This window comes from Gopherus flavomarginatus, chromosome 4 (assembly GCF_025201925.1).
Source record: "Gopherus flavomarginatus isolate rGopFla2 chromosome 4, rGopFla2.mat.asm, whole genome shotgun sequence".
In the NCBI taxonomy this organism is placed as follows: Eukaryota; Metazoa; Chordata; order Testudines; family Testudinidae; genus Gopherus; species Gopherus flavomarginatus.
The window spans coordinates 174,675,212-174,695,097 of record NC_066620.1 but is presented as its reverse complement, the minus strand read 5'-3'; the positions used below and the strand labels follow the sequence as shown (position 1 = coordinate 174,695,097).

The 19,886-nt window shown below is 39.4% G+C and overlaps 1 protein-coding gene across 3 annotated transcripts in view; it reads right to left on the bottom strand.

The window, feature by feature from the left end:
* The window catches only part of CSMD1 (CUB and Sushi multiple domains 1), a 1,994,958-nt gene that overhangs the window by 1,095,218 nt on the left and 879,854 nt on the right, over window positions 1-19,886 (bottom strand). For all 3 annotated transcript variants that reach the window (XM_050950505.1, XM_050950506.1, XM_050950507.1), the window contains exon 5: window positions 12,825-13,032. In XM_050950505.1, coding sequence (XP_050806462.1) covers window positions 12,825-13,032 — 208 coding nt within the window. The remainder of the gene's footprint in view (window positions 1-12,824; window positions 13,033-19,886) is intronic.

Sequence of the window (19,886 nt, the reverse complement as noted above, 5' to 3'; positions counted from 1 at the left end):
TGTATTGTTGTAAAACCTAGGAGCCTCAATCATAGATCAACACCCCATTGTGCTGGGCACTGTACAAATACATAAAAAGATTGTTCCTACTCTGAAGAGCTGTGTTCAGTGTTGGTTTGGGTAATTATTTCTGATTTTCCTAGGAAAAAAGGGTGAGAATCTAGCAATTACATACTAAAACTTTTGTTTGCATGCTTTGTTTTAAAAAATCCAGTTTCTTTTATGCTCTTTGAAATGCAGTGGGAAATTATACTATAGGTCATGGTGCTCCCTAAGCATGTCCACTCATTCCTCTATTCTTTTCAGTTTGTGACGTAATATGATTTATATGAATTAAGCCTTTATACTTTTTTGGCATGGTCGGTGGTAAATTAGCAGGTGCAAAAGCAGCATTAATGTTCTGTGAATTAAGCATCAATTTACTGCTTCTGTAGACCTCACCCCGCAGTCAGAACACATGTGATGTGAATAGATGCTAGTCTAGGCACGAACTTCTTTTTTTGAGCTTTGAGGGGCAATATATTGCACTAGCTTATTGCCACCATTACTATCATTAAGTCCATCTGCCATCATACTTATTTTAGTGCCAGAATCTTTGTAATGTCTCCTTACATTTTTGCACACAAAGCTACCGGTAAATATATTATTTGAGGATGAAATACTGAAAGGGAAAGTCATTTCCAATGTACTTTAATGCTAAAATATTCTGCCTATTTAACATATTAATTCAGTAATCCTTCATTATTGCTCCTGCTGCGGGAATGTAGAGTGCACACTTCAGGTCACACGTTTTTAGAGAGCCCACTCCACCTGGGAGGTGGCAGTGGACATACTTTTTGTGGAGCCCCTGTTGTGATATGTATTTCATGGAGCATGATTTCCCCAATCATGGCTTCCAGCTCTCCTACTAATCTTAGTCCTCCAAGGTTTGCACAGGCCTGGATAGTCAGCACACCCGAATCACCTGCTATTGGTATGGATGTGGCACAAGCATTTGCTGCTATAAACTACATGAACTGGAACCAGGAACAGGCCCTCATCGTTGAATGATGGACTCCTGGGTTTTGGATCTATGTACACAATGTAGATTTGCTGTTTGGAACATACCCACCCTGAAAACCATTGCTGTTCCTACCCTCTTCTCACATGAATTGAACCAACACAACATTTCTGCGGCAGGACTCTGCAAGACCTATTGGAACAGCACTGGTGAGACAATGATTTCAAATTTGGTAATGTGAATTTCAGGGGGTTTGCAGAATTTAATATCCCAAAGCAGCAACTGATATAGATGCAGACTAAACATGCTTATTAACCTGATCTTAACTCTATTTTCCCTCTGCCCAAAGATACTAGCCTTCTATGACCCCCCTTTACCAAACTACGCTACCATACCCCTGTCCCTACACAACACATTGCTACACCAAACATCCACAACTAATGGCGTTAAGAAGGAGTTATTTGGGGAAGGTATGTGTGCAGAAGCACAGCTCAACTGGCAGAGTTAAAATTTGGCGTCTATGGTATATGGTAGTAATCATAAAAAGGGTGTCTGTGGGAGGAAGAACACAAGGTATGTGCTGTTGGGAGGATTAACTTTTCATTTTCTTGTTTTTGGCTATTCTCACAGTTTTTCAGCTGCATCCAAATTGGAACAGGAAAACTAATTGGCTAAATTCAAATTGTGATCCCCTGTTGAAAACTGTAAGGAGATTAGAGTCATAGTTTTTGTTGCGGGCCATCTTTAATAAGTGAAGTCTAAAAATAAACTGTTTCAAAATCAAAACTATATTTCTTGAGCTGCCAAGGCTTGAGTTTAAAATGATGTGTGAGTTTTTGCACCTGAAGATTTGATGACATCACTAACTTCTAGAAAATGAGCTGATAGTATCAGGAATATTCTCATGTGATTGGGATTTTACCTTCTCTTAAAGGGTGAATCCCAAACATTGAATTAATACCTTGGAAAGTATAGCAGGAACCAATTTTCAAATATTATGGATCAAAATATAATTATTTGTAGCTCTTAAATCTAGACATATAATCTCATTGGTCTGGAATCTAAAAGCTTTTAAATACTAAGTATCTCCAGGAAATGTATTGTGTTCAACTGTAAGTCTCTATTATCTAATTATTAATGAGTCAACTACTTAGCTCTACATCCATTACTCTGACTCAATCTGTGCAAACTAAAGGGCTTATGGCAGGCGGTGGGAAACAAATAGCTAAGTAGAGAGGCCAGGCGCCATCCTAGTGGCTGTGGTGTTTAGTGATCATTCAGTGCTTAAGTTGCTTTATTCAGTGAGCAGTTCCAAATTGATCTGCTTAACAACTAGACCTTCACAGCATCCCGCCTAGACACTCTGTCTGGGAAGTTCAGCCCTTAAAAGCACAATCTCATCCCCACTCCCCAAAGAACATACCTTTGCAAAAAATCAACATTAATAAAGCACTGAATTACAAATACTTATAACCAACCTAATTACTAAACTTACTAACAATGTTCAATTAGTCTTTGAGGTGCTGTTGTTTGGACTGAAATTAATCCTCTGGGACATCAGTATTATTGCTTTAGGAGGTTGCAAACCCACTTGTTCCAGCTGCTTCATGTCTGGGGAATCAATTGTCTCCACCTGCTGAGCGGTTGCTTGTTTGAGACCCTCTCAGGAAAAATGACAGACTCAGTGCCCCTTGTCTCCCTCACTCCTGGGATTGTGAGAAGGTGTCATCTGTTCCTCTGTAGTTTGTATCTACGTGGGTGACATGATAAGACTGTGGGAACCCATCTTGTGGCACCATTAATTTTTGAGCCCATTGTGTCCCACCATAGAGATGAACAGTGTCATTTTTCTGAAATGGTCGCAGCTCCCATAACTCCAAATCATACTTTTTTTTTTCTGCCTTATATCTCTCTTTACACGTCTGTAAGTCTCCAGTGCCTCTGACATCAGTTTTTAACAGTTCAGGCAGTCTTGTTTTCAGAATGGCTGCAGCTGATAACCCATGCTTCACTTCTAACTTTCTGTAATTTAACTGTGCTAAATATGGTTCAGAGTCTGACTCCGCGTCCTTTTCCAGTAGGCACTTTATTATTTGACATTATTTTTCAACAACCCATTGGATTGGGGATAATAATGGGGACTAGCAATTACATATCTAAACCTGTACTTCACTACAAACTCCTTAAACTGATGCCTGCTAAACTATGGCCCAGTGTCAGGCGTTACTGTGACAGGATTACTATGTCTAGGAAAAATATATATATTTGATATGCACAACCATCTGTTTAGCTGTGGTCTCTTTTAGCAAGGCTGTCTGAGGGAAGTGAGAATAATAAACTAGGACAAGAACATAGTTTTTTGCAGCCAATATAAACAAATCTATGCCTACTTTGTTCCAGAGGGACATTTTATCCTGTGCCACCACCATGGGCTCTTTCACTTCAGTTGGCCTGTATTTTTGGCATATGCCCCAAGCCTTAACAGCTTCCTCAGTGTTGCTGTTCATTTGATGCCAGTATAAAGATATCTCTGGCCCATCTCTTAAATTTTTCAACACCACAGCTACTAGGACACACATCAAGCATCAAAAAAAAAACAAAAAACTGGCAGCAGCAATCTCTCCAAAAACATTTCCCCTTGTATGTATTGTAAAATGTTCCCTTTTCACATATTTATTTAATTCTTCTGGTCTATACATAAGTGAAAGGCTCCTTTTTTTCCTCTACAATAACCAACAAATACCACTCTGTTGGTTCTTCTACTTGGTCTATGATTCCCAGAAGAATGAATGTATCCAGCTCCTCTTTAGCCTCTGCCTTACGGTGAGGGGAGCTTTCCTAGAACCATGAATTTTCGGGTAGTTGGGCTCTTTCAGCTTGTTCTGTACTCTGTTGAGGACTTCTTATCCTCTGGAAGACTTCCTCAATTGTTTTGGTTCCCTGCTCCTCCAAAGAGTACACCATCTTGATGTGAACAAGGGCTTGACACACTTCTAACCCAATAATAGGTTCCCTTTTCCCTAATACTATTACATATTGTATCTTTGTCATGTACTACTACAAACTGTATCTTTTGCAGTATGTTATTTATTCAGACCTTTAGTTCACATACATCTTTAGCGTATGGAGAAAAGTTTTCCTCTGTAAGCCCTTAGTTTTACCTGTTTACTCTCCAGTACCTATGGCTTTTCTTTTAGTGTTAGAAATACCGGTTCTGGCAACACATTAGATTGTGCACCAGTGTTCAACTTGGAAGAAATAAATGTTGCATTTGCTTTCACATTGTTAGTCTAATAATCTTGGGCTGTAACATTGTCCATTGCTCCAGTGAAGTATTCATCTGTGCTGGAGTGGTGTCCTCTTTGTCCAGGCTGTGCACACTTCGCTGGTGCTTGTAAACTCTCACAAAGTGATGTAATCATTTTTAGAATCTTTTCCCATATTCCAGGCATTGTCTTGGCTTGTGTTGCTTGCCATAAAGTCTTCTGCTCCATGTGCTGCTTTTGCTAACTCCCAATGTGAGCTTTGTATTCCTTTCTGCCACAGGTCTCTTTTCTTGGATTCTCAATCAGAGCATTGTCTACTTCCATAAACTTTATTCTGGACTGGGTGACTTCCAGCTAGAAAAATTCTAATTTCTTTGTCAGGGATTAATTCTGTGTCTTCCAGTAAACTCTCTGAATGTTTTTGTTCTAGATCCCAGTCAGCCTGGTCTCCTATCAGGGTCTCAGTTATTTGCCAATCTCCACTCCACCTCAGCCCTCCTTCAGCCTTAGATCAGTCACAAACTCTTCTATGGTTTTCCCTTCTTTTTGTACACTCTGCTTAAAAACCTCTCTCTCACATTTCATTTTTACCCAGAGTGCAGTACTTTGTCAAATTTATGTAATACAGTTTCATGGATACCTTACTCTGCCTGAATTACCTGAAAACTGTTAAACACATCAAGTGTATCAGAACCTGCTACTGTCAGAAATAAGGCTACCTGCTGACAGAGTGAAGCACTCTTTGAATAAAGTAATAAAACAACTGAAGAAGATTTAGTGTCCATTTGCAACTGGTTGTGCACTTAAGACACTGGACATCTTATGTTTTTCCCAGACGGTTTTTACCAGACAGTCCAATAATATGTATTACTAGCACCTTTGCCTAATCTTTGAGCCCATAATCAGTCCTGTGGCTGTTTGTAACAGTTCTGAGATCCAAGCCTGAATTAACCAATGTGTACTCAGTGTACTTTCACAAGGCACCCATCTCTGGGTGGCCGCCGACCACTAGAAAAAAAAAGAAAAAACCCTCAATAATGCAGCAGCCCCAGAACCAGATGACAATGGCTCTCGCTTAAATTTGGCCCTGCTACCCCTCCGTCATGATTGGTACTGCAGTGAGTGGTATTAGGTCAGGGCTGCTTGCAAATGTGTTTGGCTGTCAGGATAAGTGGTGCCTGGGGAAGGGTTTTTGGGGTATATGTGAGTGGCAGGGGCATTTGGGGGTCTCTGTCTGGGTGTGGAGTGAAAGAGGTATTTTACGATCTGTATATAGGGTTGGTTTTATATATGCAGGGGAGCTTTCAAGGTGGGGGTGGGGGGAGGGATTTCCATAATGCACAGGGCCCTAAATTCTTTCCTCTTGGCCTGTTGAGAGCTATGTGGCATAACAGATGAAAGAATATGGATCTCCAGAGGCAATATATTCAGAGAATTTAACCTAGCTTAACATCCTTAGCAATATTTTAAGTTTAATCAACAACTGTAAGCTAAAATAATAATTGAAAAAAAAAGACTTGAACAGATTCCAGAGACTGGCAGACACAATAGACTGACAAAGGTGGGAGAGAGACTGAGATACAGGAAAACACAGGCTGGGGAAACACGGTAAGGAAGCATGTGTCTGTATTCTAGCTACATAGGAAGCTTGAAAACTTGAAGATGAAGTAGAAAGCTTTGTTGTTTGGCTAGGGGCTAATTCTGCCATCTTTATTCACACTGTAGCAGAATAATGCCCTTAAGGATCACATTTGCTATAGCAGGATTCAATATATATGGGGAGGGAGATAAACAGTTAGCAAGAAGGAAAGGAGGATGGAATTTGATTGTCTATTTTTGCAACAATCCTATATTTAGTCAACATAATTCATTGCAATCTCTAATCCTTTTCATGTAAATGATTTATAAACTATTTCAAGATAAAGATTTTGTAAACCAACATCCATTTTTACCCTGTGCACCCTCTCTTCACATTTATAGTCGTCTCTCTCTCTCTCTCTCTCTCTCTCTCTCTCACTCACACACACACACACTCATTTTTCAAGTATTTCTACCTTTGTAACATATTTTCAGTTTCACTTTGCACATTTATAATTTTCTATGTGCATTCAGATTACAAAGGCTATTACATATCTTTGTAAATGTAAAAAAAAAGGTACAAGGGCTAAGTGGTGTTAATGCTGAATCTCAGACATAAGAATCTACATGCCTGTGTTAATATTTATGCAACAGCTGAAATATCCTAGGCACTTTACACATGGAAGGTAGTGGAAGGGTGATTTTCCTTTTAGCCTAAAAGAAACAAGTCTGTCTCTTCTCCTAGTGGTTGAGGAAAAAGAAAATAAAAGAGAGTTCTGCAATGTTCAGAGGCACAGTCAGGAAACTTTTTTCACTGCATAAGAACAAGAACTTTATTGAATTTAAGAACTTATAATCCATGCTGCATATATCTCGTATGCCAGTAGATGGTGCTATTTACATCAATTAAGTACCTACCTAACATTGGTCTGGATCATCTGCAGGAATACATTGGTACAGCTCCACAGGTTCCAGTAAAACTACCCTGATTTTCACCAGCTGAAAATTTGGCACATTACTGTTATACAGACTGTTCGGAGCAAGTGCGGTAAGGTTAAGATGGGTTTCCATAAAATAGTACAACAAATGTTTACACATTTGAATATGATCTAATTGAAGGTTGTTAAGAAACTCTACAAAAAGTTTATCTAAGTAATATAGAACAGGATTGTGACACAACCTTTAAAAAAAATTATGAACACAGAGGCTGAAAGCACCATTCAATTGCCTCTAAGCAGCATCACCCAAAGCTTTAGATATTTTTACTTAATACCAAGATTTTCATGTCCCCTGGTGATTACATAACATCAAATGTCAAAAGTAATAGTAGTTTGCTGTTGTTCTTCCATGTTACCCTGAGGGCTTGTCTACATCACAAAGTTGCAGCACTGGTGAGGGGGTTACAGCGCTGCAACTTAGGAGATGTACACATCTGCAGGGCATCACCAGCGCTGCAACTCCCTGTTTGCAGTGCTGGCCGTACTCCCGTTTTGTCTCGGGTGTAGAGGATCCAGCGCTGGTGATCCAGCGCTGGTAATCAAGTGTAGACACTTACCAGCGCTTTTCTTGACCTCCGTGGAATAAGCAGGTATCCCAGCATACCTGAGGAAGCCTCTGGTAATCAAGCAGGTCTCCTTCCCCGGTTTGCTCTCGCGTTCCCCGAACCCCCGAGCAAGCAGGTCTCCTTCCCTGCGGTTTGCAGGGAGGTTCGGGGAACACGAGAGCAAACCGCGGCGAAGCTGGTCTCCTTCCCCGGTTTGCTCTCGCGTTCCCCGAACCCCCGTGCAAGCAGGTCTCCTTCCCTGCGGTTTGCTCTCGCGTTCCCCGAATCCCCGAGCAAGCAGGTCTCCTTCCCTGCGGTTTGCTCTCGCGTTCCCCGAACCCCGAGCAAGCAGGTCTCCTTCCCTGCGGTTTGCAGGGGGGTTTGGGGAACGCGAGAGCAAACCGCGGGGAAGCTGGTCTCCTTCCCCGGTTTGCTCTCGCATTCCCCGAACCCCCCTTGAAGCCGCCCAACAGCGCTGCAGTGTGGCCACATCTAACACCACTTGCAGCGCTGGTTGCTGTAAGTGTGGCCACTCTGCAGCGCTGGCCCTATACAGCTGTACTAATACAGCTGTAACAACCAGCACTGCAAAATTGTAGATGTAGACATACCCTGAGAAATTTGCATATAGTTTTTATAGCCTTTTAATTGGTAACCATTGCGACTTCCTTAAGAAACTGAAATAATATTCTAGGTTTTTCTAAGCTGCAACAAGAAGAAAAGTATTTAAATCCAAAAAGTGCCTTTCACGCTCCTTTATTTGTGTAGCAAGTAAATCAGAGAAGGATTCAAAAACACTGCACAATCAAATAATGTTCTTGTAATGTAAAAAAGGCACATACACAATTTCAAGTTTAGAATGAATAGGTCCAGTTTAAAGATTTCAAGTTCAAGATACATAATTGCAGGGTTAGACCTATTATGATAATCACCTTTGTTGTAGTCTAATATGAATACTTTAATACTCTATCAGGGAGAACATTGTGTCAATTTAAACATTTCAATCTAGCAAAAATTAGGACGGATTCAAAGATTTACATTAGCATACATGGTTTCGACCCAAACTCCAGCCTTGTGAATTACTACCTATGCCTGATCTGAAAATAAAAAGAATAATCTAGAGAACATCCCTCCAGATCAGGGGCTCCCTAACTTGGTTTGCGGCTTATTCAGGGTAAGCCTCTGGTGGGCCGCGAGACACTTTGTTTACCTGAGCGTCTGCAGGCACAGCCACTTGCAGCTCCCAGCCAATGGGAGCTGTGGGAAGCGGAACCCCTGCTCCAGATCAAATTTATTTTTTTAAATTTCAACCACTCAATACGCAAAAGCAAATAAAGTAAATTATTCAAATTTGATACAAAATCTTCAATTATTATTTTCATATATTAATTCTAAAAATGTTTTCCTTTCATTAGGTACAAGAACAAGTTAACTGTCTATGGCTCAGATTCTGCCCATGCTAAACTTTAAGCCTGTGGATAGTCCTCTTGACTTAAATAAGACTACCCATTTGCTTAAAGTTAAGCATGGGCATGGCTTAAAGTTAAGCATGGCCCTGACTTGCAATTACTTCTTACTCTCTTGTTATAAATGGCATTCATCCGGAAGCAACATCAAAATGATATTTTTAGAGAGTGATTTTACATGAATGGACATCAAATGAAAGGTGTGACAATCTCATCTGGACCTTTTGGATGCTAAAAACCGTACTGTAGATTCTATAAGCTATTCTAAAATACATTCTTTTTTGAAAAAGAAAACATGGCAAATTTTTGTTTTCAAGCCACTGAAATGGCCAATCCATCTGCAAACTGCTACATAAATTCCTCCATTATTTTCCAAGTTAAGAAAACTTTAGAGATACGTGAGCTTTTAAAAATACATTAAATTGTTTGAATTCAGAATGTTTTTAGAATGGGTCAGTTCAAAGTTTGAAAATGTTAAGGTTCCTAGTCACTGAGCATTTAAGGTTCTTTTCATACTAGTACTGCATGTACCACAACAAAAGAACCTAAGCAATGAAATATTGTATTACTTCGTGAAGAAGCATTAGATTGGACAAAATTATTCTATTCTCTAAGTCAGCCCTCCATGAAATTGCTTTAACTTTAGGAGAAAAGAGAAAAAAGTTTGGCATTTGCTTCTTAGGACAAAGCTCTAAATAATATCAAGATGTACGAAAAATAGTGGAATACATACATTTTGAGAGACTCAAGGAAAATTGAAGTTTGTATATTAGTTCTAATTTATTGATGACTCTCCAAAGAAAATGCATCGTCTTTTCAGTAATACACTCAACACTTATCTTTATAAATAATGTTTAAGGACTACTTCAGATCATTTTTAGCCTTCTTGTAGAATTCTTTATCCAGAAAAAAATGAGATAAAATGCTGTTTACACAGTTTGCATATAAAGTTATGCTGGACTGAAATACGTTAAACAACATTTTCTCTTGTATAAAGAACTATTTCTTGACAAGAAACATAAATAGAAAATAAAACTAAAAACAAAGAAACCTGAGAATTTAAAATGCAGATATATGTGAACTAAGAAAATATAAAATTAGGGGGGAAAAAACCCATTAAGTATTGCAACAACCAATAAACTGCTTTAATTTATACTTTTCCATCACACTACACAGAAGCATTTTAAAATAACAGTTTTATATTACAGTAAACAGAACTACTCAGTAAGTTACACTTCTGTGTGGTCCGAAGTCTAATCAATTTAATGAGAGATTAAAATGTCTCCTACACGTGCTACATATGTTGCATTACCTCTACAACCCAATAATTATACCATTTTCAAGAATGATCTGCTATTTTAGTCAAATGAACTTTTCTATTATTTACAACATTTTCAGGGAAATGTATTATCAAAAATAATGCAGTGTAGAAACCTGCCTGAACCCTGTGGGTATGTGCTTGGTGTGCTGCCACTAGCTGCAGCCTGGGCTACCTCAGCTACACTACTATTTTTGGCACATAAGTCTGACAAGAACTAACACAAGTATGTCTACACAAGTTGGGAATCACACCACTCACTCCAAGTGCAGACACAGCCTTAGTGTTTGCAAGGTATTATGCACAGCTGTTCTGCTATATAAACAACAGTGACAAACTACAGGACCATTAGTCTGATTTATTTTCCCCTTCCCCCTTCCATTTTACCTTTAGTAATGACATATCCTCTGTCTCCCTGAACACTGCCCTAGGAAAATTTTTTCCCAGTCTCACTAATAAAAATTAATTTAATTGAAAGAACAATCATCATTACTGGGCCACACAAAATGCAATAAAAATACTAATTCTGTAATAGAGCCAGATTTCAACAAATCGGGAGCAACTGGAGGAAAAATTACATTTTTGACTGATACATGTATAGTCCATTACGTTTAAATACCGAACAACATCACATTTAACATACTGTTCATTTTAGCAGATTACATCATACACTACATTTAGCATATTTCTGTTGCAGCTATGGAAGCAGTCCTTGCTTAAACATGACTGGGTATGTAACTTCATTCCAAATTAGCTGAGAATGATGGAGAATCCTATTAAGTTCTTGATTCAATTTCTCACAAAGCAACTTTTTTCATATAGTGGTGAGCAGAGAGAATATTCTTCAGGTTAATTCTGTTTTGTGTTTGTACGGGTGGTTTAGAGAGAGTGCAAGTGTGAGTCACATTTCTGGCATCTATTCTGCAGGAAGGGAGTGTAATTTCTTTCTTTCTTTTTTAAACAGAAAGTCAGTGTTATGAATTAGCATTCACCCTGCAGGTGGAAACTGAAGGCTCTATGATGGCATTCTAGAACTCTGTTGTTTACTCATCAGATATTTTAGTGCAATAAATAGGCCTGAATCAAGCAAATCAGGAAAACCAGTTCAGTTGAGAGATTCCTCTTACCAATATAAAATTGGTGCTGGCTAGATTTCCACTACTCTCTGTTCAGCCTTGTGCTCACAAGGAGATCTCATGGGTTCATCTCTGAAAAACAGCATTTCATTGTGGGGAGCACTTTTATGGCTAAATTTTCAAAAGATGCCAGACCATCTGCACATGGGAAAATGTGATATTTGTGTGTGCATTCACTACAACAGCCCTAAAGTTTGGGAGAATGAAAGTGCAAATAGCTTAGTATATATCCTATTAGCCAGTTGCACATAAAATTAACTAGTTTTCATGTGCATCCGCAGAACTGCAGGTAAACCTTCATCTTCTGGTTTTGAACTCCTGGTGCTTAAAGGCTGTATTTCGATTAGTAAAGAACTAAAGAAAGTTTGCTGTTTAGAAGTGCAAGCATGAGAGAGACAGTAACCCCTTTAAACATGCTACAGATTGTATTTGCATAGCATAGTTTCTGCAGTCTGCAATACTTTTAGTCAAAAAACTTTTACTTATGTTTTCTCTTGGTTATACTCGAGAACAAGAAACACACACATATTAGCCATCACAGACTCTTTCCTGATAGACAAAGTTTGACCCTGGACATCTAGACTTCAAAGAAATGCTAATACAACAGCCGTGCAATGTTCTGCAATGAATTAATTGCCATAAATTCCAAATTGCTATATAAACAAAATAAGAACAGCCTTTCACTTGCTAGAAAAAAAATACTCTTTTGGCAGTATTAATAATGGTGCTCATTAGTTATTAGAATACAGAGTAGAGCAGTTCTGAGGAGCCAGGCAGACTGAGTAGAACAGAGGAAAGGGAGCAGTCAAAACTGCATTTAGTTACTAAACGCTATTATTTGGACCCTACTAAATGCAGTTCCTTCATATTATGTTTGTTGTGTAAACAGCAAAAGACACAAAGATGTGTCATAATACATAGTTGCCACACTGACATAGGCAATTAACCAAATTTGTTTGTTTGTCTACTGAACAAAATAAGGACCTGATTCTAATCTCTCACCACAGTTCACCTCAATGGAAGTATGTCTGATTTACTATGGTGCAAGTGAATCAGAATCACTCCAATATCACTTAAAATCAATGGATGAGACTCTGGTGCCTTTTAAGTCAATAGCAAAACTCCCATTGACTTAAATGGGTCCAGGATTTCTTCCACTGTATTTTTGTTGTTTGGGTATCAAAGTGTGAAAAACTAGTTTTGGTGTAATAGTTGGAAATATTCTGATTGTCAAAGTTCAAACAAACAATCCTGTGTATGAAACCCAAAGAGTATGTATTCTACCAATTCAATTCCTTTTTTGGAGTGAGGAAGGTGGGATTGAAGGATGGGTAGACAGATAAAGCCCAAATCATAATGCTTTCATTTCTGGGTGACCTAGAGGCCTGAAGAGAGATTTACAAGAAAATGCTCAACAACATATACAAATGAAACACAATCATCAATTGCCCTAAAGAAATATTCAACATCAAACAAGAACATAGAAAATGGGATGATTGTCCCATCTCTGGACTTACCAGATTGATGGTGCTTCAGTTCCACTGATCTCTAAGAAATCATATCCTTCCTCTAACTGGAAATCTGTAAAGACCAGAGCAATAGTATCTCCTGGTTCAGCCAGAATTGTCCATGTACAGTCAGCATTATTTTCATATTCTGAAGGGAAATGAGGGCTTGAAATAGTTCCGCTTGTCCCACGTAGAGTTCCGCCACAAGCACCTTCAGCTGATGGATACAACAACAATTTCTAATGAAGTGAGGTTATCTTAGCAAACAAAACAGCAATAATTTTAATTACCATGGAAAATTGATCACTGTATACACTACTGGAAAAATGCACCACATTTAAGAAAATGTTAAAAAAAATATGTATATATGTTTGTAAATTAACAGTTGTGAGCCAGATTCTCTGGTCTGATCTGTCCCCTTTGAGTCTTTTCTGGTTAGAGATAGCCCTGGCATAGTTGAATCCAGTATGAACATAGAGTCAGTATAGCACCCAGCACTGGGTATTTTTACTCATTTTATTATCTTTCTTTACATAGCCTCTTAGGTGTATATGAAGTTTTAAAAACAAATAGGTTGAGAAGGTCCCTGCCCCAAGGGACCTACAATATAATTAGGATACATATTGCAGAAATAATTAAAGGGCTAGATACAAGAGTGGGAGAAGAGTTGTAGGAGATCAGAGGTGAAAGACTAGGCAATGGAAGTGAACTTTCATGAAAGATTTGAAGAAAGAGAATGAACTCACTTGAAGCATGAGCAAAGGGATGCTGTTATGAGATAGACAGACAGAAGTGGAAAAAGGGAGAAGCTAGGAGCTAGGACTAGCCAGAGAGGGACTGAAAGAAAAGAAATGGCCTGAGAGATACGTAGAAGCAAGGCGGGGTAGATCCTTGAAGATTAAGACAAGGAATATGAATGTGATGAGGAAAAGGCGAAGAAATCATTGAAAGGATTCAAGCAGGCGGTAGAGTTTACCACCTCTTTTGCTATTTATCAAGTAGCCTTTGAATTTAAAAATGAAGAACTTTATAAAATGGTGTGTAGCAAAGGCTATCATATGGACTGGAAATTCCTGTACAGATTAGATTCCCCCCTCCCCAATAAATTTAGTATACATACACAAGCTCCAGAGAATAGTTTGCATTCCTCCTTCTAAATCTTCTTTTGTAGAAACCAAAACTGATTCACGCTAATACAACTTCCCTTTTTTTCTGAGCAAACAGACCATATTTATAACTCCCCATCCAATACTATAATTTGTAACTTTAAATGTGCAATTTTTTAAAATAATGTATCCAAACCTATAAGTCTTTCTGTACAGCATGTGTAACTCGTATGACATTTTCATAACTGAAAGGGATATTATCAACCTCTAAATCCTTCCTGAAATAGTTGTGCCTGCATTTAAGCAAAAAAGAAACAACAGCTAACTGAAAAGATTTGATCAGTGGGAAATCACTATTCTTTTTCTAATTTGTTTACTTGTGCATTTTAGAGCACTTTGTGTATACTCAGTTTCACTATTCCCCAAGTAGAGTTAGTCAGTCAATTTAAAGCAGTAGTGACAATAAACTACATTTTAAAGTGACAAAATCCAGAAGAAATGAGACAGGGAAGTCAGGGTCAGGTAAAACGGTATTACCTGGACCTATTTTAATTCACTAGATTTCAAATGGATGAGGTCCCTGTAAATTTCAAACACTTCACTTCATATTATCTTCTAATCTAGTAGAGAAAACAACTAACTTGACAAATTTTGTGCCAGTACTTCAGCACACAAACTAATATAGAGATATTGATTTCCACTGGGGTCAGCACCAATGTCAGGGTTGGACTGAATCATTTAAAAAAAATACGAGGGATGCCAGATTCTGCCAGTCTTTTTTATTCTTGTTGTTTGTTTCTTTGGATTTCTTGTTATGAGTTCGCCAAAATTTGAGTATCCTTTCTTTAGTTAACAAGGGTGTATTACAGCTATATGTAGCCTGGATCCACCATAATGTTTGCTCCTCTCCCCCCAGGGCATAAGAACATAAAAAGCAAACAGGATGTTAGGAATCATTAAAAAGGGGATAGAGAATAAGATACAGAATATATTATTGCCCTTATATAAATCCATGGTACGCCCACATCTTGAATACTGTGTACAGTTGTGGTCTCCTCACCTCAAAAAAGATATTCTAGCACTAGAAAAGGTTCAGAAAAGGGCAACTAAAATGATTAGGGGTTTGGAGATGATCCCATACGAGGAAAGATTAAAGAGGCTAGGCCTCTTCAGCTTGGAAAAGAGGAGACTAAGGGAGCATATGATAGAGGTATATAAAATCATGAGTGATGTGGAGAAAGTGGATAAGGAAAAGTTATTTACTTCTTCCCATAATACAAGAACTAGGGGTCACCAAATGAAATTAATAGGTAGCAAGTTTAAAACAAATAAAAGGAAGTTCTTCTTCACACAGCACACACTCAACTTGTGGAACTCCTTACTTGAGGAGGTTGTGAAGGCTGGGACTATAACAGTGTTTAAAAGGGAACTGGATAAATTCATGGTGGCTAAGTCCATAAATGGCTATTAGCCAGGAAGGGTAAAGAATGGTGTCCCTAGCCTCTGTTCACCAGAGGATGGAGATGGATGGCAGGAGAGAGATCACTTGATCATTGCCTGTTAGCTTCACTCCCTCTGGGGCACCTGGCATTGGCCACTGTCGGTAGACAGATACTGGGCTAGATGGACCTTTGGGTCTGACCCGGTACGGCCGTTCTTATGTTCTTATGTTCTTAATTTAATTTAGTATGTTCCAGGATTGAGCTGTCATCTATACCCCACTTTGAACATACACAGCATGGCTACATTAAGAGTGTGCACTTGTGTAACTACAACAATGTTATTTTAGCGTTCGCAAAGCCTCAGACTTCAAGTACTTCTTTGCTAGAGGTTAGATTTCCCAAAATAATTTCAAAGAGGTGCCAACTCAAATGGGTTCCTAGAACATATACACATGCATGTACACACACACACACACACACTTTATATTTGAGGCAGTAAAAAATCTGACACATTTTCAACCAGAAATAGTTTTTTGACAAAAATGAAAATGTTCAAGGAAAATTTGAGGGGAAAAAAGAACTCACTAAATATAATTAAGCATTTTTGACTAGCTTTTCCTTACCCAACAAGGAAGTAAAATCCCTGCTTTAAATGTTAACCTCAACTCTGTTTTAGCTATAGAGCAAACGTGGCACTTCCATAGCAGTACAGTATACAAAATGAAGTGCTCTACAAGAGGAATATATCACCTGCTAAGCAGGCATATGAGGGAAATTTAAGAACAGGGAGTAGGCTCAGCAGAGGATTTTTTTACCTTTGTTGGTTAGGTAACATATAGTAATTTTGCTGGATCTAACAATCAGCAATTTATAGCAATTAAGTTGGGGCGGTTGGCTCCCCCCCAGTGCTTTATGCTGTCATGTATCTTTAAACAAAATAATAAATAAACAAACTGCAATCACTCAAGTGAGAGTTTGTTCTTATTTGCTTATCGCAGAGCACATAAAATAAACAGCAGTTGAACCAATTCAGTCTAACCCTTTTACACTTAATGTAAAACCTGGATTCAGATTACCAAGGTTGTTCCATTCAATTTTACTTCACACTGCATGGTCCTGATTTGACAGATTATTTAGGATTCATTTTACTCTGTTACTGCTGTAAAATAACTGATAAAAACACAGCTGTGTTTTAAATACTACAGAATTCATAGTCAGCTATAAAAACACAACCTGTTTTTTTCTCTGCTATGTCACTCCAAGTCTTTTCCTTACCCCCTACATCACTAGCAACAGAATAGATTCAGTTAAAAAACTTGACTGACATTTCACAAAGCAACTTCAAGTGATATATTGTCATTTCCAGTCACATTATGTAAGGCTTATCAATTAAAGAAAATTGCAGCTTTAAACAGTTCTAAATGAACCATGGGCATGCATTATTTAGCATGCCTTATTAAAAGTATCACTGAAACAGCTACTAGTAAAAAGTATCACTGAAACAGCTCTTTTAGTAAGTGGCATTTTTTCCTAAGTCATTCCTGAGAAGCATATAATTGTATCTCACTAAAAGAATTCCTAACTCCAAAAAACATATCAATACAATTATCACAAGTAATCATTTATGTTCATATTTGAATTGGGGCATCTATAAATTATGAATACAAAAAAACAGACACAATAATTAATGTCGTTAACCTGAACACTTAAAACTTCCATTGTAAATATCTCAGTGATAAAATTTAGTAATGAGAATGGTTCTGGGCCAACTGACAAATTGTTGAAGTGCCCGATTCATAAAGTCCGGAAACATGATTGGGTATGGGTGTTAAGACGATGTGGAGGGTTTCATATTTACCAAATAACTCATTGATTAACTCCATATCCAGCTGGCACCTAGTTCTTTAACCATTGGACTATTTACTCCCACTTTCAAATCTAGACAGACAAATGCCAGAACATATTTTTACTTTTATCTTTTAAATGGAAACTGAGCCAGAGGTCACTTTCTTCCTACTATTTAAAGAACAAAAAAAATTCTAAAAATGTCAAATTTGTTAAGAAACGCTATTTTCTTTTTGAGGAGAGTGAAAAAAGTATAATAAGTATTTACTAATAATATTCTTCTCATGCTAAAACATCTCTACAGACACCAGGACTGGAACAGCTTCACCATTCATTTCTGTCCATGACTTGTTCTTCCATTAAGCCCACCATGGTCATGTTCCTACATATGCTGTTCCACCATCTAGTCGATGGTCGATCTCTAGGTCAAACTGATCTGGGTTATGTTTTCTTTTTTTTTTTTGGCATTCCATCATCTGTTTGTCTTCTATAGTATTCCCATCATTTCAATCTTTTCAATTGCAGCCAATCCCATACCATGATTTCATGTCCTACTCTCCTTATAACTCTCTTCATTTGTCTGAAAATTATTCCACTTTACACCTGCCATCTTCCAAAGAACTCTCATCTCTATGGTCTCAAGTCTCCTGATGGCGGTTTCATTTAATATTAAAAGTAACATTTTAATGTAAAAATAATCTGTCACTCAGCAAGTTTCCCCTTTTCATATCCAAGCCATACTCCAGGATTATAGTAAGAAGGGCATTTTGAAAGACACTTGCTAAAAATCACTCATGTGTCTCATAATTTAGTTTTCAATTGATATTTTTTTAAAGCAACACACAGGATTACTATGTAACTGAAAAATTCAAAGGGAACAATTTTTCTCAATTTTTCCATTTTTGGTAAAAATTTCAAAAGTAATAAGCAATTTAGAATCCTAATTCCCATTGCAAAAGACGGTTACTCACCTTTGTAACTGTTGTTCTTCGAGATGTGTTGCTCATATCCATTCCAGTTAGGTGTGCGCGCGCCGCGTGCACGTTTGTCGGAGATTTTTACCCTAGCAACACTAGGTGGGCCGGCAGGGCGCCCCCTGGAGTGGCGCCGCCATGGCGCCCGATATATACCCCTGCCGGCCCATCCGCTCCTCAGTTCCTTCTTGCCGGCTACTCCGACAGAGGGGAAGGAGGTCGGGTGTGGAATGGATATGAGCAACACATCTCGAAGAACAACAGTTACAAAGGTGAGTAACCGTCTTTTCTTCTTCGAGTGCTTGCTCATAGCCATTCCAGTTAGGTGATTCCCAAGCCTTACCTAGGTGGTGGGGTCGGAGCGAGATGTTGCGAAATGTAAGACTGCTGAGCCGAAGGCGGCATCGTCTCTAGACTGTTGGACCAATGCGTAGTGCGATGCAAAGGTGTGAACGGAAGACCAGGTGGCCGCGCAGCAGATTTCCTGTATGGGAACATGGGCCAAGAACGCAGCAGATGAGGCTTGAGCCCGAGTAGAGTGGGCGGTAAGATGGCCAGTCGGAACATAAGCCAAGTCGTAGCATGTCTGAATACAGGATGTCACCCAAGAAGCAATCCGTTGGGAAGAGATTGCCATGCCCTTCATACGTTCTGCCACTGCAACAAATAGCTGAGGTGAACGCCAGAAGGGTTTGGTCCTCTCGATGTAAACGCGAGAGCTCTGCGGACATCCAGAGTATGCAGCTGCTGTTCCCGTCGCGATGAGTGCAGTTTTGGAAAAAAGACTGGCAGGAAGATGTCCTGATTAACGTGAAAGGAGGAGACGACCTTAGGGAGGAATGCCGGGTGTGGTCGGAGCTGTACCTTGTCCTTATGGAACACCGTATACGGAGGATCCACAGTCAAAGCTCTAAGTTCTGAGACTCGTCTAGCCAAGGTGACAGCAACTAGGAATGCTGTCTTCCAGGACAGGTACAGCAGCGAGCATGTGGCTAAAGGCTCAAAGGGGGCCCCATGAGCCTGGTTAAGATGAGGTTCAGGTCCCAGTTAGGGGTTGGTTGCCTGACCTGGGGATAGAGTCTCTCCAAGCCCTTGAGGAATCTGGAAACTATAGGATGGGAAAAAAGGGAACTGCCAGCCTCCCCAGGATGGAAGGTGGAAATAGCTGCAAGGTGCACTCTTAGCGAAGAGATCGCTAGACTGTGCTCTTTGAGAGACCATAAATAGTCCAAGATGGTGGGGACTGATACAGACTGCGGAGAAAGGTTCTGCTGAGTGCACCAGTGACAGAAGCGCTTCCATTTAGCAAGGTATGTTGATCGCGTGGAGGGCTTTCTGCTTCCCAGCAGCATTTGTTGCACTGTGGCGGAACAACGCAACTCCGATTGGCTCAACCAGCCAGCAGCCATGCAGTCAGATGAAGGGATTGCAGGTCCGGGTGGTGCAGCCTGCCGAAGTCCTGCGTGATCAGGTCCGGGCAGAGTAGCAGGGGAATCGGGTCTGACAGAGACAGGTCAAGCAGCATGGTGTACCAATGCTGCCTCGGCCAAGCCGGAGCGATCAGGATAAGGCGGGCTTTGTCCCTGCGCAACTTGAGCAGAACTCGGTGGATGAGAGGAAACGGTGGGAAGGCATAACAGAAGTGGCCCATCCACGGAATGAGGAACGCATCCGACAGGGAGCCCGGGGAGCGACCTTGCAGGG